Source organism: Carcharodon carcharias, chromosome 1, assembly GCF_017639515.1.
Source record: "Carcharodon carcharias isolate sCarCar2 chromosome 1, sCarCar2.pri, whole genome shotgun sequence".
NCBI classification, from domain to species: Eukaryota; Metazoa; Chordata; class Chondrichthyes; order Lamniformes; family Lamnidae; genus Carcharodon; species Carcharodon carcharias.
The window spans coordinates 208,705,560-208,731,137 of NC_054467.1; the positions used below are offsets into that span (position 1 = coordinate 208,705,560).

General features: G+C 42.8%; 1 protein-coding gene across 1 annotated transcript in view; it reads right to left on the reverse strand.

Moving 5' to 3' along the window:
• Positions 1-23,947, reverse strand: part of LOC121280946 (AT-rich interactive domain-containing protein 3A-like) — a 527,123-nt gene extending 503,176 nt beyond the window's left edge. The window contains exon 1 of the mRNA XM_041193419.1: positions 23,272-23,947. Coding sequence (XP_041049353.1) covers positions 23,272-23,880 — 609 coding nt within the window. The 5' untranslated portion in view covers positions 23,881-23,947. The remainder of the gene's footprint in view (positions 1-23,271) is intronic.
• Positions 23,948-25,578: the final 1,631 nt, after the last annotated feature.

A 25,578-nucleotide genomic window follows, 5' to 3' on the forward strand; every position in this document is an offset into this window, starting at 1 on the left:
TGCGGAGCAGACGATTGCAAACGTGTTTCACAATGGCATGGAACCAATTTTTAGACTTCCTGCCATATTGTCCGCTCATGCCCACCATTATGCCCAATGCCAGCAGGCACAGAAAATTCTGCCCTCAGTCTCATGTACATGGCTGATCTGAATAACAAAGGAGTACGGGTGCAAGCCTGAGGTAAACTGATGAACAGCATACGCAATAGCATGATCCCAAAAAGGTAGAAATCCACAGAGAAGGGCTGGGAATGGCCCTCCTTCATTGACATAATTCCAAAAAAATGTATCAATTTTACCAACTTGGATATTCAGACTGTCTTCCATCAATATCAGATGCCCGTCCTTAGCTTCTCTTTATCATACAATTCCATGCACTATAAATATATGGAGTCAATGGTTGCACTTCAACCTTCCTGCTGCTCTGCAAATATTGCTTCATTGCAGTACAGTAATTATGCGCAATTTTTTTATTGAAATAGCAGTGCACCTGTTACTGAGGATAACCAATCATGTGATAAGCCTACTATTCCATTCTTTTAAGCAACTTAAGTTCAGTTGATTCCACTTTGTGTGATCTACCCAGATGAACAAAACAGATGTACATGGACAGGCATTTAACAGGGCAACCATACAATTACTGTCAATGTACAGAACAAAATAAGGACTTGGTAGCACATCTGATAGAGCAAAGAAGTTTAATTCCATGACAGCTGTAAACTAAGCATGGAATAATGTATGTTTGCAAATGTTCATGGGGGCCCTCTCGCTCCAGGTTACACATCTGGAAATCAAGCCGTGTACGTATTCAAAAACAAGATCACAAAATTCAGCATAGCATTACTATATTCAAATCACCCAATCAATTGGAAATGTTTTATAAAATATAAACTATGGGGACTGGATGATGCATCGAGTCAGCCTTTCATCTGAGGGACCCAAGTCATATCCAGCCCAGGCTGAAAGCTGATTGATAAAAACAAAAATAAGAGATAAAAACAAAAAACTGCGGATGCTGGAAATCCAAAACAAAAACAGAATTACCTGGAAAAACTCAGCAGGTCTGGCAGCATCGGCGGAGAAGAAAAGAGTTGACGTTTCGAGTCCTCATGACCCTTCAACAGAACTAGGTGAATCCAAGGAAAGGGGTGAAATATAAGCTGGTTTAAGGTGTGGGGGGTTGGCCACCCAACCACCCCCCCCCACTCCCCACCCCTCCCATAAACCAGCTTATATTTCACCCCTTTCCTTGGATTCACCTAGTTCTGTTGAAGGGTCATGAGGACTCGAAACGTCAACTCTTTTCTTCTCCACCGATGCTGCCAGACCTGCTGAGTTTTTCCAGGTAATTCTGTTTTTGTTTTGAAAGCTGATTGTATGGCTTTTGTATGGAATAAGTCTGGGCGGCTTCAATCCAGTTCACAATTTGCAAGAATCCACAACATACATATTAGTGTTAATAAATGATAAATGTCACTGAAGATGACCCATGTGGAAAATGGAAAAATGTCACACTGGTGTAAAGGAGGTATAGATTGGGCTGAGTTAAATTGTAGAGGTGTAGTAGATAGAGCTATACTCTGCATCTATCTTATCCCTGCTCCTGGAAGTGCTTTATAATGAAACAGAAACCTGGGGCAGGATTTTCGGGTTGGTGTGCGGGTGTGATTGGTAGGCCCAGGAGCAGCTGGGGAATGGACCACTGACTGCGATCGCCTGTAATGGCCAGACAGCGTGAAACGCGCGCTGAAACGCTCAGTGCTGCCAGCGGGGGCAGGAGAAGGGCTGACGCTGACGTAAGCGCAGGCGCGGGGAAGGCTCCCTGAAGGCAGAGAGCTGCCTTAGGGAGCTGAAGAATTTAAAAGCAATATATAAAGATTTTAAAATCAGGAAAAAAATGTCCACGTCAGAACCAGTCATCTGAATATATACATGATGAAAATTCTGTCCATACATTGTTATATATTTTTATTTAATAACTGAAACCTCATCCCGCCCTTGGATGAGGTTTCATCAAAAATGCAAAGTCTGCCTGGCAGATTCGCCCATCCGCCAACTGTAAGGTTGGACCGACCATGAAAAATCGGGGACAGTTGGAACTTTAATGGGCATAATTGCCCTCTCAATTGTTGGCGAGCGCACTTCTGACTTTCGTGCACGCCTGCCAACCAAAATATCATGCGAGCGCAGGATGACGTTGGGACACTCGACCAATGTCATCATGTGCTATTTTACACTCGAGTATGTTGGGCATGCACCCGTACGCCAAGCTAAAAATTCTGCCTCTGAAAACAGTGTTTACTTAGCTCATCTTGAAGAACATGCATTTTGACTACAAGTTAAATAACATACATCCTGGGGTAGATTTAATTTCCTATGTGACTTTCTTTTAAAAGCAGGTGCCGTGACTGACAGTGATGGCCAGTGTGATAAATGAGCACTGATATCCACAATGAGGGGCTAAGGATTGTGAGGTAATCTCTCCACAAGTGATAATCAATAGTGGATTATCAGGAATTCCAATTTCACATCACTTTTATAAATGATCACATTACTCCCACATAAACTAAAAAGAGAGAAAAAAATGCTCCCTCTCCATTGTGTGCAATACAACATGTTTATATTTTAAGAATCAGTATCCTTGCAAAGAAGGAAAATTGTTCAAGGCAAAAAGCCATTTGCAAACATGAATACTCTCAAGAACATCATTTAGATAGGTTAAAAACAAAAAAACTGAGGATGCTGGAAATCCAAAACAAAAACAGAGATAGGTTAGCTGGTAGAATCAGATGCACATGCAGCAATTCTCTGTGGCACAGGTATTTGCAGCAAAAGCTGCCATCATACATGAAGTTTCTGACTTCTGTGAGTAGTATTTCCCCGTGTAAGGGGAGGATTCAGAAGGATTGTCACATTTCCTATGTGACACCATTGGAGGAATTCCATCGGTACAAAGGTTGCAGCATCTCAAGAAGCAGGCCCACACCACTCTCTACTGGAAACTAGGGCCGAACAGTGAATGTGGCTTTTCCAGCATCATCCGCATCCTAAGAACAAATAAAAAAAGGAGGCAAACTTACTCCCCCCACCCGCCCCCCCGCCCCGTTTTCATCACCTAACCGATCCATTGAAGTTTTAAATCTGCATACAGTTATCATATTGTTTAATTTGTATATCTTGTACCAAACTGAATAAAGGACAATGCAAAACTATTGAGGCCTGAAATCTCGCCATGGCTTCTGACCTTGGTAAGTAAGGATGCTGTATCTGAGAAAATGTTAGCTGCTGACATATGTACCGAGATTAAGCTTGCCCTGTAATCTTGATATATGAGAAAATATTGCCCCAAAACATATGTACCAAGATGAAGCTCTCCTTTATGTGAACATGCAATGACTGATGGCTGATACCTGAGATACAAGGAATTACGTCAAAGGCGAGTAAGAGAGGGGGAGGGGTCCTCACATGATTATTTACCTCGGCACAATTTCACAAGACTCCACCACGTAGCCTCACAGCATGGGGCTAATTACTTCTGACAAAGGGTCATTCTTTGCTGCTCTCGGACAATTAAAGAGGCCATGAGTGAGAGAGTACAACACTGAAGTTAAACAGAAAGAAACTTCTACAACACCCTCGCAATCAATCCATGACTTTCTCAGATATGACTGAACAATACTGACCAGCCTCTACCATCCGGATTCACTTGGTCCTGTGGGTTTCAGCTTTTGAGGCTGTGGAATTCACCCCATTTACATTGCAGGGACCGTTTCCAGGGCACTTGTGCATCCCATAAACTTAAATGTCCATGACTTTTAACTTGATGGCTACGGCCTTTCCAGTGTCAGTAGGATATGCATGTCGGGAAAATAAAAGCTGTACTGATGAGTCATGGGAGCAAGTAAGATGCTCACCCTCCACTCAACCAAACAAACACATGGCTGTGGCAGCTTGCTGCAGCAACTATATTATTTTCCACTGCTGACACTGTGCCTCAAGTGGCACCAAGATTAAAAAGCAGCACCTACTCAGCTCATACCCTGTAGCCAAAGATACCTGTGCCATCGCATCAGTATTATTTACATACTACTGCATATATATTACAGGTGACAATACAGATTTTTACACCAGACTTTCTCTGGGAATCATAGCAGCAGATCTTGACCACGTGATAGCGTAAGATGGGTGATAGGGGTTTACGAGTCCAAGTGAAGTCAAAAGAAATGTGCATCTGGAGAGAAGTAAAACAGGCTGCTCACTCGTTATCACCTATTTTGCACTAACACACAAAGTCAAAATCTGCCCTGTAGAGCGATATTATACCAAAGCATGAAAATAAAAGCAAAATGCTGCAGATGCTGGAAATTCCAGAAATAAAAGCAGAAAGTACTGGAAAAACTCAGCAGGTCTGGCAGCATAACAACATAAGAACATAAGAAATAGGGACAGGAGTAGACTATTCGGTCCCTTGAGCCTGCTCCACCATTCAATAAGATCGTGGCTGATCTTCTTGTATTTCGATTTCCACATTCCCATCTAACCCCGATAACCTTTGATTCCCTTGCCTAACAAGAATCTATCTACCTCCATCTTAAAAATATTCAATGACCCCGCCTCCAGCGCCTTCTGAGGCAGAGAGTTCCAAAGCCACACAACCCTCTGAGAGAATATATTTCTCCTCATCTCTATCCTAAAAGGGCAACCCCTAATTTTAAAACAGTGCCCCCTAGTTCTGAACTCACCCAGAGGAGGAGGCATCAAGTCCAAAATGACTCTTCTGTTGGACTCGAAACGTTAACTCTATTTCTTTCTCCACAGATGCTGCCAGTCCTGCTGAGTTTTTCCAGCGCTTTCTGTTCGTACAAAAGCAGGCCATTTGGCCCAGCAAGACTGTGCTAGTTTTTCTCCACATGAGCAATCGAGTCTCACAGAGTACACGAGTGGGGCATAAAGTACAAAAGTAAAAAAGTCAATGTAAAATTGTACACAGCAATAGTTAAGTCACAATAAGTATTATATATGCAGTTCTGTAAACCATCAGGGAAAATACATGGCAACCTCAGAGAGTGTGCAGCATAGCTTCACCAAGATTGGACACTATGGCTATGAGGACTGACTTGAGATATTAGCCTTGAAAACCTCTGTGAACTGCGACATTTTGACATAAATGTCAGGATGCATCTGCATGTCGCATTCGCTGCTGACGTTGCCTCAGCGTGAAACACTTTCACCTCTGAGATACAAGGACCCAGGCTCAACTCCTATTCTAGGGCTCCAGCAGAATAATCAAATCTGACACTCCAGTCGAGTGCTGAGGCACTGCTGCATTGTTGGAGGTGTCACCTTTTGGATGAGAAGTTAATTCGAGACTTTGTCTGCCTGCTCGGCTGGATGGAAAAGATCCTATAGCACTGTTTCAAAAGATGAGCAGGAGAGTTATCCCCGGTATCTTGGCCAATACAATAAATCCTCACTAAAGTTGTGGTTGCGTTCCTGAAAACCACAACTTCAAGTGAAACAGCTTTAAATGAATCATGGGTTCCCATTGAAATCAATGTTAAGGCAGGAGCTAGGTTCCTTCGGACATTTCTTGCCCGGAAAAACCAATGTACAAGTTGAAATACTGTACGATACATGTGCAGCACTGTGCATCCCTACCTAGAATCACTTGCAAAATAAAATAAATCATTGAATATAACAAAAATACTATATACATTGAAATTAGATAACACTAAATCACCCAAACAAACCCTGAGTAGCATAGCTTCTGTATGTCTCACCCACAGCACTCCTGAAACTCAGCTTAACTTTTTGCTTGCTTTCCTTTCCCACTCTCTGTCTGTCTGTTTCTTTCCCCTTTCCCACTCTCTCTGTCTCTCTCTCTCTCTCTCTCCAAGTCTTATATGATAGAACATTAAGTATTCATTGAAAACATATAATACATAACTATGTATATATATGCAGCATATAGCCCAATCTGTGAGCTAACTCAATGGCTGGGATTTTCCGGCCCTATCGTGACAGGACCTGTCATGGGAGATTCGGTGGCCCAGCCAAAGGTCCAGTGACTTTCAGCGGGACCAGATGAATCTGGTGATGGGTGGGGCCAGAAAATGCCCGTGCTTTTCTTCTACACAAGTTTCTGTCCAGTCCACAAACGACCCTAATCTCTGGTCATGTGTCTCTTTACAACACACTGTGGGCCGTACTGTTTCCCAGTCTCAGGTTAACCCTTGCTATGCCAGATACCCTTATACTACAACTCTCTGTCTCTCTCCTTTTCCACTCTTCCTCTCTCTCCTTTCCCTCCATTTCTCTCTCCCGTTTCCCACACTCTCTCTCCTTTCCCCTCCATTTCTCTCTCTCTCTTTTCCCATTCTCTCCCTCTCTCTCCTTTCTCTCTGTTTTTCTCTCTCCCTCTCCTTTCCCTTTATCTCTCTCCCCTTTCGCACTCTCTCTCTCCTTTCCCACTGTCTCTCACTCTCATCTTTCCTACTCTGTCTCTCTGTCTCCAGAGCCTGGACCCCGCCCTGACAGAGTTGAGCTCAGGGTGGGTGGGGGGGCAGCAGGGAGAGGGGGAGGTGGGGAGTGGCAGGCTGCAGAGCACAGACGACATAAAATAGAAAAATGACAACATAAATCCAAAAAATAGGCCCTAAAGAGTAAACAACATTATAGCAAAATGACAAAGAGAGTCCTTGCCATGTTAGAGAACCTAGCAAATGTAATGCATTAATTTTGGACTAAACGGGATACCAATAACTTTTAATTTCTCCCAGTGTTCCTTACAAAGGTAATAGAAACAGAAGGTGCTAGAAAAACTCAGCAGGTCTGGCAGCATCTGTGGAGAGAGAAACAGAGTTAACGTTAACATGGCTCTTCTTTGGAACCGAAAAATCATATTAGGCTTTGTTTCCCTCTCCACAGAAGCTGCCAGGCCGGCTGAGTTTTTCCAGCACTTTCTGTTTTTATCTCATCTCCAGCATCCGCAATATTTTGCTTTTATTTCCGTTACAAAGGCGCTGCTTTAAAATAACAAAATACAAAATGGGTCATTTTCTTCAGCAGTCTAGGCCACAATCCCAGCCTGGGTCCCAGGTGTGCCCCACGCTACTTCCATCTTTCAATACATCTGGGTTTCACCCTTTCCAGGTCCCTCTGGGGGAAAGGAAGACAGGAACTCCTGATGGAGCAAGTCTCTACCTGTGGCCCTCTTCTCTTACACCAACAGTCTTTTCTCAGGCAGGCAGAGCTGTCCTCGTAAAGCTAATTAGGATCAGAGATGAACCTTCAGGGCCTGGAGTACATAGGTCAAACCTAACATGCAACCCTTTTTCTGTGAAAGTGAGAGGTATGAGGAGTTTATTTACGCAGAGGGATGTCCCAGCATGGTATGTTATGTCATCAGGAAGAGCGAGGCAGACCATTAAAAGTGGATAAACATTTGAAGCAGAAGAATGTATAAAGCTATGGGAGAGAGAACAAGGCAGCGGGATTCATTTTGGATTGCTCTAGAAAAGAGCCAGCACAGAGTAGATAAGAAGAATGGCCCCCTACTATGCTGTAAACATTTGTGGTTCTATAGACTCATTCCACTCACCTGCATCTTCCCATTCCCTTTAATATTCCTCTTTTTCAAGCAACTAATCCCCTTTGAAAAGAATTTATGAATCCTATTTTAACAACTACTTGCAACAGAGAATTCCACAGACAAACCATGCTCTGCGTAAAGATTTTTTCTAACCTCTCATTAAGCAATGCATCCTGTTATCCTTGAAATTTTGGGGTGGGTTGGGGGGCGGGGGGGTTCACCTGTTCAGTTCCCACCCATAGTTTTGACCAATGAACATACTGTCCTTTATACTACCTATCAGAGTTTAGAATGCCCATCTTTCTAATGCTACAGTTCTCTGAGCCAGTGGTTCTCAAAGCTTTTTGGTTGAAGAACCCTTTTTCAAATGGGCTAATATCACAGATGCACTCCCCCATCTAAATTATAATGGTACCTAAGGTTAATGATATGAAAGCAAAGCATATTTTAATGAAAGAAGTAATTACTCACAGATATCAGAGAATTGGTGCTTCTCACTGCATAGTCTGTCTAACCATAGCGTAACATTTGCCAAACTCTGCCTGGGCTCACACCAAGCCCAGCTCACCATGACTTACACTTATTTCGTGGACTCCCTGGAAAGCATCTGCAAACAACCAGGGCCCACAGGCCGCAGTTTGTGAATTATTGTTCTAAGCAAACTGAATGCTAATGAAAAAAGAAAAATACTGCAGATGCTGGAATGCCGAATTTTTTTTAAAAAGGAGCATGTCAGAAACACTCAGCAGGTCAGGCAGCATCTGAGGAGAGAGGAACAAAGTTAACTGGCTGAATCTTCATGACTCTGAAAGTCTTCAGGCTTCAAGACAGTTTTCTGGCCTAGATCCCATTGGCAGCAGCTGCAGAACTTCAGTCGTGATCTCACGGGCGCCGGTCAGTTAACAATCTGCCTCCAATTCAGGACAGCAAGTGGACTAAAGACGAAAGAGGGACAATCGATGCCCGCAATGTGAGCATAGCCAACAGCCTTCACTGTGGAATCAGTGAGAGTGCTACTGAAGAGTCTGGGACACAAGGAGCAACAAGTTGATGAAAGGGAAATGAGGCTAATGGTGCCAGAAGGCTTCTCTTCAACCTGACCACTCCCGTGAAGGCAGTCTCCATGACAGTCTGTACCCACAGATGATTACTTCTTGCTGTTTTCACCATGTAAAGGACAGATTGGCTGCAACTGCCAAGTTACTCGGGCTTCCCGTTGTGCACTCATCTCCTGTGAGTTGCTCAGTACGGACACTGCAGGAGGTCTCATCCACCTCTGGAAAAGCTCAAACATCCAGTGAAAATGCCTGATAATTGCCTCATTAACGTCCTCAAATTGCCTTCCCACAATTGTTCACACAGGTTCCTGACATCGCACTCAGCCCACCCCTAGGAAAAGTGGCCAGAGTCATGAACATGCAGCAAACCAACCCAAAGCATTTTTAAAAAAATTCCCCACCCCTCTCTCCAAAACTGTCTCAGGGACTGGGAAAACTACCCCCATAGATTCAGGTAATGTTTCAGGTCAATGATGAAACCAGCCTGAAACATTAAACCGACACGATTCTCCACACATGCTGCCTTACATGCTGAGTGTTTCCTGCCTTTTCTGTGTTTGTCTGCGAACTCATACAGTTTTAGGAAAATTCAGCCGGTTTTGTCAGGACAATGATCGATTAACTCTTCTCGGACAATCGCCCATTTCCCTGCCATTCACTCTCTTTGAACACAAGAGCCTGATCAAGTGTCCCAATAGCGGTGCTATTGAGGGCTACATCAACATCTCAATTTCCAGGAAACCCACTCATGCTCGAACCCGGAAGTACCAGTTGGCCTAAAGAGACCCTGGGGAAACCCGCGTTGACGATCCTGCCGGGACCTGTCAGCATGTAAACGTGGGCTGACTGTCCTGTATTTAGCTCAGTATTTACACTGATTTATTTAGGGTTGCTTCTAGCAGACATACAGCATGAGTGTCAAAATAATCCTGCACCCCTCTAGTCCTCCTGACTTCATTCGCCCACATGCCCTTCCCAGCACCATCAGCTCTTCTCCGACAACGATAGGGCTGAGGAGCTGGGGTACCAAGCAGGATCCAGGGGTGCTGGGCGGGAGGTGATGTGGAAAAGGATGCAGGATCATCATAACAACAATGGTAAAGAACTCAACTTTAACCATAGAAACATAGAAATGTTACAGTGCAGAAAGAGGCCATTCAGCCCATCGTGTCTGTGCCGGCCAAAAAGAGAAAATCAAAACTAGCCGTTCATTTTAACCCTACTTTCCAGCACCTCATCCATAGCCTTGCAGGTTACAGCACTTCAGATGCAGATCCAGGTACCTTTTAAATGAGTTGAGCATTTCAGCCTCAACCACCAACTTAAGCAGTGAATTCCAGATGCCCATTAACCTCTGGGTGAAAAAATTTTCCTTATATCCCCTATAATCCCTTTACCAATCACCAATCTATGCCCCCTGGTAATTGACCCCTCAGTTAAGGGAAACAAGTCTTTCCTGTCTACCCTATCTAGACCCCTCATAATTTTGTACACCTCAATTAGGTCACCCCTTAGCCTCCTCTGTTCTAAGGAAAACAACTCCAGCCTATCCAATCTCTCCTCATAGCCGCAATTTTTCAAGCCCTGGCAACATTCTTGTAAATCTCCTCTACATTCTCTCCAGAGCAATTATGTCCTTCGTGTAATGTGGTGGCCAGAATGGTACACAAAATTCCAGCTGTGGCCTAACCAGCATTTTACACAGATTTAAATCTGAAATCAGTTGAATGTAGCCTCAAATTTTTGATGCTTCACTACGTTCCAAATAATGTCCAGCCTTCATAGCCCTGCAGTATTAAAAGCAAATGATCTTAACCGGACAAACTGAAAATTAACTGGACAGGTTTGTCCACCATCCTCGAGGACATTTCCTCAAAATCAAATACAAGAGTACCAGCAGTAAGTTCACATATGGATATATCTTTAATGAAAATGTCAGGCCCTTGCTGGGTAAAACTTTGCTCCCACTGAAGTTTTGATCCAGGCGAATTCCCTAATTGACAGCTCCAGGTCCAAGCCACAAAGTCAGGGGTGGGGAATGGGGTCCACGGAGGGAGGGAGTGGGAGCCGGAGAGGCCAGGGGAAAGCTGTAATAAAACACAGATCAAAGAAAAGAACTGAAAATCATGTCCGTCCACACTTACCTGTCATTGAGCTGATGGCAGACCTCAAGGAACATGTCTGCAGCCCATGATGTCAGAGGAGGCGTGGCTTCACTGGGATTGCGCCTCACCAATAAGCCTCCTTACTCACCTTGTCGATGGATCCACGCTGCAGCCGAGGAGCAAGTTCCCACTGCAGCCTACGAGAAAGATCGGCACATAGTTTTTAATGCAGTCAGCAGCTTACACCTCCGCTTCACCGCTGACCACGAGATCTGGACCATTATTTCAGTATCAATATAACTTTGACATCCCTGACCCCACACTTCAGCATGACTCAACACCTTCAAGAGAGTAAGGAGAGGCAGAAAATATGGCAAGGTGAGAGTGAAAGATATTTCAAAGTCTGCTACATCCTATTTGTCAACCTTTCGAACATTAAATATCTGTTCAACAAGGCCAGAAACAATTAATCAAAATTCAGCAGAAAAAGACTGATTTAAAATACATTTTCTTCCATTGAACTGACAAGTAAGCATATGTTATTTTTATTACTGTTCTCTTATCATAAAGTAATAAAATAAGACATCTTGAGATCTAATTTTCTTGGATGCAAGCCAGGTCAGAATACTTCCCAACCCTATTTCCTATTTTCTTGCCAGTGAATAGTGCTTGCCTGTATCTTCCCACGATGGAGTGATTCTATCCAAATATCTTTCCCAGGTCATTTCAGTCCATTTACCTACTGCTTCTAATCTCTCACTTCTTGCTGTTGTTAACCACTGAGAGTATCGCAACACAACAGCGCATGTATCTCAACCTGAATCAAAACTCTGGCCAAGTTCCAGTACAACCCCTGCAATCCTTCAACAGCTGGAAACTTTGGTGTTTATACCAGCCCTGGAATATCTGGCATCAGATTTTGTCAATAGGGATCAAATAGTTGTTTTTCTTGTTCCCTGCAATTCCTCATTCCTCACAAGCATTGCTTCAGCACATGTGAATCGGTGGAACTGAAGATATTAACATATCAGTGAAGATGTCTTTGTGTTGGCAGGGTTACGTACCCAGGCCTTTGTTTTACAAACAAAATTCCAGATCACATAGATCCTTTAAATATCTTGGGTACAGCTCCCTCAGTGGCTGGGGGTCAAGTATAACTTGCTGAAGTCAGCATTAATGGGGCAGTAATGGCCTCAAAATGGAATTCATGGACCTACCGGTCCATTAACACTGAGATTCTGCTCACTAACACTTTAGCAGAGGCCTACCACTGGATGGCTGAAGTACCCACCTGTTTCAGGTGTTAGGCCCCTTTTAATATGGAAACTGAAATCCTATGGCACATATCAACAATGGCAACTTGTACTTGTAAAGTGTCCTTAATATAATAAAACATCCTACGGCATTTCCCAGAAGCAATTTAAAGCAAAATTTGACACAGAGCCACAGAACGAGATATCAGACATTTTGTGTTTTTTCAACAGAACAGGGTGGGGCCTGCGCTATATGCACTTTGACCAGTTTCACTGGTAATGATGGCATACAGACCCTGAAAAGCTAAATGTTAAATTATATTTTGCATGGCCAGGAGAGGAGCAGATGTGCTTCTCCAGGTCCACAAAAATAATCTAGCCAGCCTGACTCTGCCCTTCCTGCCAACCCAACACACTTATTATGCTAAACAAAAATAAAAATACCTGGAAAAACTCAGCAAGTCTGGCAGCATTTGGGGAGAGGAACACTTATTATGCTACTGGCCCAGCAGAGTCTGTGTAGCTCATTGTTGGGACTAGCTCAAATCCAGCAAGCTGCTTCATGATAGTTTTTTTTGAGTAAGGAGCTACAGCGTCACTTAAATAAAGCCGGGCCTCTTCGCTGCCAAAACCAGAGTCCTATCGGTTAAGAATCGAATGTGATCAGTGGTAAATGTATAATCTACAACCAAGCCATTAAGACCAATGAGGGCCCAGTACAATTGCTTCTGATGGTCACAGTGGGCTCAGTACAATTGGTTTTACTATCCTGAGCCCGAAGAAAAACATTCAGGAGTCCAACTCCTGATCACCTACAATAAACGACTGCGTTTGTAGGTACCAGGTGAAAATTGTGTTTGTTTGTGACACACTCCACCCAGTCACAATCCCGCATCTCGCTGTCGATTTCCCTGAAGACCTTCACTGTCTTGAGAATAAGTATTTCTACAAATTGCAGCAGAGCTTTAGAATGACTGCAACAAAACTCAGCATTTCAGGAAAGAGGAGACAATTGAGAATGTGTGACCTCAGCCCTTTCAGCATGAATCTGGCTCTGAATTGTTATGACTACAGTGTCTTATTAGATAACAGAGTACAGGAGGAACTTGCAACTTTGATGGACATGTGAAATCAATGATACTAGGGTTAGCTGCCTGTTATACACCCATGCAAAGTTATAAGTTCCTGAGTATAAATTATGCTTATTTAATGAATCTAAATTGTAGGTCAGGGAAAACTCTATCTTTTATTGCTGACTTCACCTCAGCTGCAAAACAAAAGGTCTGTGTTCAGCTGATCTGGGTGCCTGATACTAATCACCTAGTCCTTTCTGCATCACAAAGGTCATCCTCACTATTTATCCTTTTTTAGGGTGACTCTTATTTTCTCTGTTCTCTTAGTTCCTTTTCCCACAACCATTTTCCAGCGATTGCTTCCTGCCTGAGGAGTTGGACTGACCCCTGCTCCCATGTACCTGCCGAAGTTACTCTATTTGTGGCCCCCACCCCGGATGTGCATGCGACCTCCTTGCCGTCACATAGAAGATCACAACCAAAGGTGCCCACAGATCAATGGTACACTAGTTTTGTTAAATATTATATCATCCCCAACCATCTACAGGCAGTAATCCCAGCAGTTACACACATTTGTGTCCTCCAGTGCAGACCCCACCATATTTGCAGAGCCTCTCAAAATTACATCTTTTTCCTGAAGCTGAAGGCTGCAACACTCTGCAACAAAAGCACCATCTGATCAATGCTCCATCCTTGAGTCCCTTCTCTTCGCTACTTATTTATACACTGGCTATGGACAACATCATTTATTGCAACTGGAGATAATATCTCTATCTGCCTCTTCCATGTACCCAAAAGCTCTTGCTATATTCTTCAACTGCCTGTCCATCAAGATCCGAATGCACAAATATTTCCACTAACCTAATACTGCTGAAACTGGAGCCAGTTTTTTGACTGCCACCAGCACCTCTGTTCTTGACTCCATGTATCTCCTTACTGCCAAATCAGGTTGAGCTAAAACATAAGAAATCTTGTGTCCTGCTCACTTTTCATTAGTGTTCCATTAGTAAGACTGTAGTTTTCACTGCTACCCCTGCTACTATCTCTCCCTCTGCCACTAAAATAAAAGCCTTCATTACCTCAAAGCTTAACTTTCAAAGCTTCAACTCATTCAAAATGTCTCATCCCATGTGCTCCACTGTATACTTTCCCAATTCCCACTCCCATCATTCCAATGTTCTCCAAGCTCCAGTGGCTGCCCATGGCCGAACAAGACAACTAAAATCTCACCCTGACCTTCAAATTTTATTAGGCCCTCAACACACCTAACCTTAGTGACCATCTCCAATCTTATGTGGCCAAAGATATCATCCACTGGTTTTAACACTGGAATTCTCCTTGCCACCACTTCTTCTACCCCATTATTGAAGGACACTCATTTGGCCACTGCACTCCTGCTCTGCGGAACATTATTAATAACTCTCTCCATTTCCTAGCTTTCAAAAAAGTACTCAACCCCACCTAGCTCACCTTTGACCATGTTCTTCCTCCCCATATCCCAACTTTTCCATAAACAAGTCTTTGGACCCTCCACCTCAACCGCATCTTTGGTATCCCACCCTAATCTATCCAACCATGGCTTTGGTTCCCTCCCTCCATCCTGACTCTCCCCATTTTTTCCTTTTCTATTGCTTTCCCCATTACAATGTAGAGCCCTTAGAGATATTTCTAAGGAATGCTATAGGAGGGAAAATAGTAGCAGATCCCTGAACTAAGATTGACAGCAGAATCGATGACACACAAAAATGTGGCTCTACAATTTCACAATAAATTTTATTTATGTGAACACAAGGAACTAATTGCATGTGTTTAAACTCCAAGTAGGATCATGTAAGAAAACAAAGCCCAGCACAGCCAAGCCAGGAGAAAGTGGCTTATGTCTGCTGCTTTCCTAGAACTCAACAGAGTACTACAGGAGAATAAAAACAACCAGCTAACTGAGTGAAACTATTTAAATCTGCTTGTTATTTCTGAAATATTTTTACACCAGCATTCAAAACTGAGAAAGTTCAAGATAATTTAACACCCTCTTTATATCTTATCACTGAGATAGATTAATCTTTCTTATTGTTGCACAATTATTTTCTAAATTGGTTCTGTAACATTGCCAAAGTCTGCTGGTACAATTAAATATAATCCCTTTTATACTGTGAGGCTGTTTCACCAGTAACAGATATGTAACTGAACACATTCAAGCCTGCACATGCACAGTTGCCCAGGAGTCACCACTTATGGCCATTCTCTGGCTGCTGGAGCTTCCTAAATGGTTTAAAACAAAAACTTCATTGGACATACACATCCTGATACTCAGCCACAAAACTGGATGTCAGTGGCACTGGACTCAGCTGGAGAATAAGGAGCTTCAGACACAGACATTGGCTCCCTACAATTGGTCAGAAATTATGACAGCCTCTCAGTTCAGCAGCATTAATGTGATGGGTAAGCAGGACTTGGAGTAGGATAGGATAATGGCAGCAGAATTTTGGATGAGCTGATACTTATGGATGGTGGAGGAAGGAAAGTCAGCCAGGAAAGCATTAGACTGAGATTAAATTCAGAACAAATGTGAATTTGTAGTTTTGGTATGACAGCAGTTTAATTTAAACAGTGCATTGTTGGAGTCACACCCCAATATTCTTATTATCCATTTTCTTTTGAATCTTATGCCAAACTTTTGTCCCTTCCTCCTCTTTTGAAAGCAATTAGAGAATACTCATTAATCAGTAGGAAGCAACGAAGAGCAAGGAGCTTGTTGAAGTGCTTCATCCCAGAACCAGCTAACTGGCTCCAACCATCCCAGGTGGCCGGCACGGATACGATGGGCCATAGGGCTTATTTCTGTGCTGTATAACTCTATGGGCAGAATTTTCTGCCTGCTGGGTGGGTGGGCCCGACCCAATCTCCGGCAGGCGGGGAGACGATCCCTGCCAGAGAAGCGGGCCCTGCCGCCATTTTACGTGGGTGGGCCAATTAAGGCCCAGCCAGCGTGATGTCCACTGGGATTCGCGCTATGCGCTTCCTTTGCGAGCAAGGGGGGGGGATTTCCCAAAAGCGAGAATGAGCTCCTTTGCACAATGTCACACAAGATGCGATATGTTCATAAATTACACTAAAATTTTATTAAACTTTTTAAATCTCGACATGAAAGCTCATCCCGCCGGTGGATGAGGTTTCATGTTTTTTCTATTCCCCGCCAGGGCTCCTGGCCCACCCGTCAACCTTAAGGTTGGACAGGCAGGTCCTTTAATTGTTTTAATGATCCTATCAATGGCCTCAATTGGCCATTGACAGGTCGGTGGGCCCGCAGCTGATTTTGCTGTGCCCCCGCCTTCCTGAAAATTTAAACGGGGCGGGATAACATCGGGGGTTTCCCCCGACATCATCCCACATCATTTTATGCATTGGCGAGCGGGCCCCACCCCCTGCTCGCCGACGGCAAAATTCAGCCCTATGACTCTATGAGAATGTATTGGAGCTGTTGCATCTCCCATTTGGAGAAAGTAGCATGGAGGCCAGCTCAATGGAGTGCAGCTTCAACAGAGGACTTAACTTGGGAATTTGGGGAGTGAGATAATTCATGTACTATAGGAAGAGGTGCTGTTCTGGTCTTTTACAAGACAAGGAACAGTCTGAGAGGGGTAGTGAGAGACAGTGAGACCTGAAAGCTAAATTCTCGAGGCATTAATTAGGTGAGCAGGTGTATTGGTGTGATTTATAGTTTTGTTTCTCTGAAATGGGACAGAAGTTTAAACTAGGGCCGAGGAAATTTAGGCACTGTATTAAAATGGTAGCTTAAATAGTTAAACTACTTAATGTAACTACAAATAATCACTGAATTATATGCTAAAATGTGTAACCCTAATTAAACAGAATACAATAGGGCTGGCAAGGCAAGTGATGTGTTGCAGCTGTAACATGCAGGATCTGGTGGACACCAGTGTGAGCTAGAGCAACCACATCTGCAGTATTTGTCCGCAGCTCGAGAAACTTCAGCTCAGGGTTGATGAGTTAGAGGAACTTCTACTCAGAATTGATGAGCTAGCATCTGAGCTTTGGATACTATGATGCATCAGGGAGGGGGAAAGTTACCTGGACACTTTGTTCCATGAGGCAGCCACACACCTGAGGTTAGATACATCAGATATAGCCCGTGGTCAGGGACAGGTATGGGATCCAGAAGGCAGCACTGTTGGAGCTCCAGCCCGTGCAGTTGTCCAACAGATGCCATGTGAAGTTGAGAAAACTGACCACAACACCGTGTCATGGGCCATTCAAGTTATGGGAGCGCAAAGGCATATTGTGGTAGTACAGGACTGTATAGTTAGGGGGATAGATACTTTCTCTGCAACAATGAGGATGAGTCCTGAAGGCTGTGTTGCCTGCCTGGTGCCAGTGTGAAAGGCATCTCCTTGGGGCTGGAGAGAAAATTGGAGTGGGAGGGGAAGGATCCAGATGTTGTGACCCATGTGAGTACTAACGACATAGTTACGACCAAGATAGAGGTTCTGCAAACACAGCTAGGGTTTTTGTTTATCTGAATGCACAGAGCATTCATAACAAGAGAGGTGAGTAGGTTGGGCTATAGTAATTGAAGTTTAGGAGATTGAAATGTGATCTTATTAAAAGATTCTTAGAGGGCTGACAATGTAGTTGCTGAGAGGATATTCTCATCATGGGGGAATCAAGTATCAAGTACTGGGGAGCATAGTTTCAGAATAAGGAGTCTCCCATTTAAGACAGGGATAAGGAGGAATTTCCTCTCTCAGAGTGTTGGTAAACTTTGGAATCCTCCACCTCAGAGAGCAGTGGAGGTTGGGTCGATGAATATATTCAAGGATGAGTTAGACAGATTTTTGACCTAAAAGGGAGTCAGGGGTTATGTGTGTTTGGGGGGGGGAGGGGGAGGGGTGCACAGCAGAAGGAGAGTGGAGTTGAGACCACTTCAAATCAGCTCTGATCTTACTGAATGGCAGAGCAGGTTCAAGGGGCTGAATGGACCACTCGTGTTCGCATTTCTTTTGTCAGTTCTTATAACAACAACAACTTGTATTTATATAGTACCTGACAAAACTTTTGGTTGTCTTCCCTAATAGCTCCTTATGTGGCTTGGTGTCATTTTATTATGTTGCGGAGGTAGTTTTTAAGGAGTGCCTTAAAGGAGGAAAGTGAGGTAAAGCGGTAGAGAGGCTTAGGGATGGAATTCCAGAGTTTAGGGCCTAGGCAGCTGAAAGCACAAGCACCCATGGCAAAGCAATTAAAATGCAGTCGCGACATCAGCAGTATTCACTCTGTTGGTGATGCATCCACTGTTAAAATTAATGTAACATAATGCCATTGTCACTACATCACTATGCCATTGTATCCTGTTTGAATCAGACACAGTCAACTTCTTCAAGTACACTTTAATAGCTCACAGACTCAATGCACTGCTTGGAGGAGAAAGGGTTTGGAATTCATTTTTCTCAGTGGGGCATCCTTTTGAGAATCATAATGGGCTACAGCGACCCCGGCTAAGAACAGGAAATATCAGCTACCGAACTCTACTTCTAAACATTATCCAGTCACCAAAAACAGAAAAAGCTACAAACAAGCAGCAGCTCAGTCAGATCTGTGAAGCTTGACTGTTCTGTTGACACAAGCCTGGTGAGTTTTTGGTATTTTCTGCTTTTGTTTCGTGATTTCCAGAAATTACAGCTTTGTTACTTTTTATTTTATGTATTTGGACATTAGATGAATTTAGGTTTGAAGCTAATTACATTCTTTTAGTTGCCCATCACTCCCGCTCCTCTATCCACTACTCTACACAGTCAATTAGTTTACCAACATGCACTGTTAAAGCTCACACAATAAGAATGGTCACTGGGGCAAGGCAACATAAGGCAGCCTATGAAGAATGATCCATCAAATTTCAGCGCTTTCAGGAGAGGAAAGTGAAATTTAAGGGAATAAAATCACCAGGCTAACATATCGCCACACTAGGCTACCCCTATCAATGTGACTGACTTCAATCCAGAACTTGTATTTTTGTTAAAAATACATATATATTAATATCTCTAAGCACTTATGATGTAGCGTAATCGGCAATTAATACAATACAATCATTCCACTTTCTGCTGCTACTTCGCTTTTTAGCCTATTTGAGTCAATTACTTATAATGTGTAACTTACAAACAGTCCTTATCTTGTACTCTGCAGATCCAACACACACCGTATGTAAAATCTTTTTCCCAGTACAAGGAGCAGATACGTGTGTGCAAAAGCCAAACTTCTGTTAACAATTACCCCTTGCTACACTCACTTTTAAGCAACAGTTCACATGTAGTCTTAAGCAATTCCAAATGAGCCTGATGAACAATGCATACTAAGGAGAGGTCAGGGGGAAAAGTATTGCAAAATAATCCTAATGATCAGAGATTGTTAGTGCTTCCATTTTCCATGTCAAATTAAGCTCAGCCGATAATTGATACCTGGTACTTTGCAAATTAGAAGCAGATGGGAAAGCAGTTCCACACTGCTGGAAACCATTTTTTGATAGCTATGGTTAACAGCCTTAGTTGTCCCCCCTTTCTTTGCCTAGTAATGTAAAAGATGAAATGGGCAACCCCAAATTAATTCAAATGTGTATCAATTTAATTTTTTGTATTGCATTTTTAAAATCTGTATCATCTCCATTAAATCATTGACACTCATAGCCCTGAGGCATGCAAGGTAAAGTGGGTTTTTTCGTTTACCAAGTGTTATTTTATTTAGTTTTCACCCCTGTTGTCCTGAAGGATCTCACTTAAGCTGAGCTACAGTTCAAGGATACTCAGCATCCTCAGATACCTTGTTCAAGTTGTCATCTTTACAGATCTCTCTAGACAGTGTCAGCAACCAATTGCTCGTGGTGGGGCACCACAGCTGATTCCAATCCTTTCCCAGTCTGATGTCCAGTCATTTAACAGCATGGGTCACTGGATAGCGATCAGAAACAGAAACCCTGCCTATTTCTTCCCCCACTTCTCAGCCCACAGGGGCTGAAGCCAATTGCTGCACTTCAACTTATGGGTGAGATCAGTTAACATGGTACAGACCAAGGATCAAAGCTTGGACTTTCTGGTGTGCAGGACTTCATAACACAAGGTGTAATAAGCAGACACAGAGCCCAGGCTGCTATTTTTGTTAGATATATATAATTTTTCAATGGACTCTTCTAATCCCAAGCATGTGTGTGTTCTCTGTAGCCAATGGCAACTTGTATAATTGTCACAACATCCATTCATGGTATTATGGTGTTACTGCTTTGTCTTATCCAAATAAAGAAATTTAAAGATCATTAAAATTTCTATTGTACATTACAAGCTGGGTTATCTAAAGGTGAATTAAAGCAAGTTTGAATAAAACAGCAGGGATTTCACATGTACTATATGAATCTTGTTCGAAGATGTGATTGAGTAACACCTTCCTGCAAGTGCACTATATTTTTACAAAGCACCTCAAATTGAATGGATTGCTCAAAGGAAATTCTTATTTCTCATTGAAATTCGTTTGAAGTCATCTCACTTTCTGTCTGGTCTTGTTTTGATGCAGATCTGAACTGGTGTCACAAAATGCAAAAAATGCGTGGGAGCTGTTCTTAATTCAACTTAATTTAACTGTTCTTAAATTAATAAATCTCCTGTAAATTAACTGCATTAACATTAGTTGATTATTATTGAAATATATATGTTTATTTATATACAGACTATAATATAGAGAAGTACACAACAAACTACAATTCTGATGAAAAGTCATATACCTGAAAAGTTAATTATGTTTCTCTCTCCAGAGATCTTCTGAGTATTTCTAGCATTTTTTTTATTTCAGATTTTTAACATCCACAGTATTTTGCTTCTGACGTGACTAACCACTACTGGTAACCTGCTGGAACTGCTCTGTTTTCTCAGCGATCATACTTAATTGGTTGGGGTGTCATTACTTAGCATGGAATCATTTTTTTGACATTCGGCATATATGCTCATGTAATTAAGTTACTCAATCATACCACTATTTTTAGTGAACTTGGATAGGTTTACAGGTGACTAACTTACATCATCATTACCGGGTAAAGTGTGTCACGTAGAACTATCAGATATGGTATGAATTACTGCAAAGCTTTGTTGTAATCACAAGAACAAAGGTAGCATCTAATTATACTTGGGTATAAAATAGGACTGAACATGCAGAAATGTGAAGGAGTTTGAGCATGACAAAATCACAGGGATTTATATACATTCAGTTTGCACATTTGGGCTTCAATATACATCCATCTGAAAGACTAGCATATGCCGGCTTACTGGACTGTACTGTATGGATAAATATGTTGCAAATAGTCAGAGCACTAAGGTCTGCTTAAATTGATTCCATCATATTAGAATACCATCTCATCCAACATGTTTTATAGATTGCAAACAATAATCTGAGCACAGGCTTTATGTGATGTAACATTAAACCATCTCGGATTTGTCCACAACTGAAATCTTTTGTTAAAGATGCTGAATAAAACTCAAAACTGCAAGACTAAGATTGAGGAAAACATATTTTGTTCTTTTTAAAAGACAATATATTTTTAGTCTGTCATCCGTCCCCTCCTCTTCTGTAAATGTTGATTCCTTATTGCACAAGAATTCCACAGACATCATCACCCTCTGGCACCTCATTCAAGCTGTTAATATTCATGTCTAAGCATTGACACCGTTGACAGTCTACTTGGGTGAGTAAGGCATCACAACCAGACCTTATTCTGTCCTCATACAATGTCCACACATTTACCCCACTATCAGTTGTTGGATTTCTGGCCAATCTTCCCTTTCTTAGTTCAGAGGTGCTGAAAATAATGAAGCGCACCTACTGACAGTAGCTGAGATTAGTGAATTCAGCCTAGACCTGGAGCTTCTTGGACTGTCTGGCTCAGATACTCTGAATTAATTTGCTGGGCCATCAAGGAAGCTTCAACAAATTGACACAAGCTGCCTGGTGAATTCACACTTTCACTGTAATGCCATAACAATAGATATACAAAAGGCTCCCTTCAGGCTTCTTCCTGGTTCAATCAGAAGTGACCCTCGACTTTCTTGGCCAAACTCAGGTTGAATTAGCGATAACACTTTCAGATGACCTGAAAGTTATGCATCATAAAGTGAAATCACTTTTCTTAACAATAAATTTGTAACATCCCCGCTCCCCTTAGCATTAGCAAAAGAAAACATGTTGATTACTGTTCAAATGTGTAGGGGAAAAGTGTTAAAAAATTGAATGTGAAATATGAAATATGAAATATGTGAAATATGAAAATAACATTGAAACTGTAATGGTAGACATTGCACATTCTTACTGCCACAGATCTCACAATTGATCAACATGGTGGCACAGAACAGGAAGGGAATGTTTTTGTAATGTGCACTATGGACATCTAGCGACAGAAAGTCAAAGACAGAAAATTAACTACAACTTAGTTTGACGTTTCAGTGAAAATATTTTAGCATTTGACAATGATCTTTATTACGGGGACTTAACATTCCTCAGACTGTCCTCAGTACAGAGAGGTTTAATATACTCTGCAAACATTCAGTGATATAAACCTGTTAAAGGGAAAGGGAACATGAAATAAAGGGAAACGACTTGTTGCAAAGTACATGACCCAGACATTTTACCTGTGCCAAGCCTCTATTTTCTTCAGTACAAAGTAACATGATATACAACACAAGCTACAGTCAGTTTAAAGTCATTAATCTGTCTTCCCAGTTTATAAGTTCAATGCATGTACATACTTTGATTGTTATAGCTACCTGTCAACATTTGTCCAGCTTTTCCAATGAGTAAACAACTTTAAAATTAAATTCTCCAAAGTCAGGATATTCCACTTATTTCAAACATAGTCATTTTGTTTCAGGAAAAAGAACGAACTTGGCTATTCGCCTACTGGAGGTCGCTCTGCGGGTTCACCCACAATAAAACACAATATAAACTCTAGATAATGGGGGCATATATAGGTCCATGCTAGCTACAACAGTCCAATACAAACATACTCCCAACAACGAGTCACATCCTGGGAAGTAACTGACCCTGCCAGCTAAAGTGGATCCTCAGTGCCCAGCTCATGCACTAATGCCCCTTGCATGAGGCTACTCCAGGTCAATCACAGCACAAAGTGGAGAGGAAAGGTTCGCCTACCTGTTTGAACTGCTCCTCATAGGTCCACTCCTGCTGCTGGGAGTGCGCCTGCTGGGGGATCCCGACTGGAGAGTGAGATTGGCCGGGGAGGTGGTAGTGATGTTGCCCGAATCTGGAGAGCTGGTCTGGGGTCCCTTTGAGAGTCTGTCCGGGAGTTGGCACCCCGGAAGCACGATGGATCTGACTGTCCTCCATTCCTTCCTCCTCATCCTCCTCTTCCTCCTCGTCTTCGTCCCCCTCCTCTTCCTCCTCATCCACCCCGGGCTCCGGATCGCGCTGCAGCTCATCCTCCTCGGACTCCGAGAGGGCTGGCGGGACGCGGCGGCGCTGCGCAGTCATCAGCGGCCGATGGGCCCCGCTCGATCCGAGACCGGCGTCTCCTAAGCCGGCCATAGCCGCGGCTCGGACCGCTGCCAGGGCGGCTGCTTGCTGGGCTACTGCCAGGTGCTGGTGGACGGCTGCGGTCATAGCTTGTTGCTGTTGCTGCTGCTGACTGTCACCTCCGGCTCGTATCACATCTCTCTCCCTCTCTTTCCTCTGTCTCTCTTCCAGTTCCAGCCTGGCCTGCTGTTGCCTCTGCAGGTTTTCCATCACCGCTTCCAGCTTCATGCCGTGGGGAGCCTGGTAGTGTGCACTTCCAGAAGAGATCAGACTGAGTCCATTAGAGGCTGCTAAGCCTTGGTGCTAGTGCGAGTGAAAAACAAAAGCAACAAAAAAAAGTCATGCAAACAACTTCATTAAACTTCGCCCGCAACTTGATCAGATGTATTTTTAACAGCAGTTCACAGAAGCCCCTGTTTTTATGTCAATAAAAAAAAACCCAACACCACTCAAGAAAGGAAACTAACTGAACTTTGTTGGATAGTTAACTTATCAGAATTGCTGAACTCGATTGCATTGATCTCGGAGGGTTGGAAACTAAAATCCTAAGGATTACTCCAAAAATGCACGGTCGGCCTTTCAAAGTCCTGAAACATTCTGCATTTGATGAAACTTTAATGGGGACCTTTAGCCAAACAAAAAAAGAGATCGCGTCCTGCCCGGGTCACAGGTCCTGATATATGTATATATAGATATATATAAATCTCAGTTGTCGAAAAGATAGCAGGCAAACTCCAGCAATCACTCTGCAATCCAACGCGAATTATGAACTATTCATTCTTCTCTCATCACAACTCGCGGACAATCGATTCCGATTCGTTATACGTTCTGATTTTTCTTATTTAAAAAAAGTTTATGTTTTGTGGGATTTGGGGCGGGGGGAGGGTGTCGGAGAGAGGGGGGTGGAGGTTCCAAAAAGCACCGAATATTTGTTTGGAAAACGAGCGATCACTGACCCTGTCCCTTTAACTGTTATTTGCTGGCACGCACACTCTTCAACGAAAACAAATACTCTTCATAATAAACTCAATTAAATATTACCTGATCCTATTGTGCAACGCCCCATTAAACCTTGTCTTCAAAAACAGTGACTCCAGCATATTGCAACCTGCCCAAAAAAAAACACTCCCGGGACTTAGATCTGCAGAAACTACAGACCAAGTGTCCCAATAATAAATTACAGGATACAGATCCTCATTTGTAGATGGAAAGTCCTATCTACGATTCCCAGAATCGGTTAGACTGAGACTTCGTCTCTCCCCGGCTACAGGAAGTATCTCTTTTTTAAAAAAAAAACTCCCTTACCAAACTGCTAGATTTCCCTCGGTGATCTTTTTCCAACTACCAGAAATAGCCTCAGCAAAGCTGTTGCGATTGTTTCCAAATACTCAAACACAACACTTTCCCCGCCCCTCCACGTTACATTTAATGTTTTTCCCCCCTCTATAACTTTATCAAAACCCATCCGCCTCTGCTTTTAAAAACGGATAAGGGTCGGACTGGTTAGATTGCCCCGAAAACTTGCTTTTAACATGTGCGCTTTTTCAATGATTCTTTTCGAGGGGCAAACGTGCACTTTTTCGTTCATTCATTCATTCATTTATTCAGCTCGCTGCCCACCGTTTCCATCTCTCTCTTCAGCGATTTTTGATCACAAGTTTCATGGCTTCATCATCGCTGACTTTTTGTTGTTTTAAAACATGAGCGTAGAATTTACCTTCGTGAGAAACAAAAGTCAACACACGGACCAAGCCGAACAAAACGCCCGTCTTTTATCTGTCGATCAGCTTTAGTTATTCCCCTGAAGTCCTGCCTCCTGTTCTATCTGTTTTGATATTGTATATATATTTTTTTCAATCCAATCGCTTTTTCTTTTCCCAGATTAAACAATCCCTCCTTTCATTTTCTTGCTCTCTCTGTCTTCTC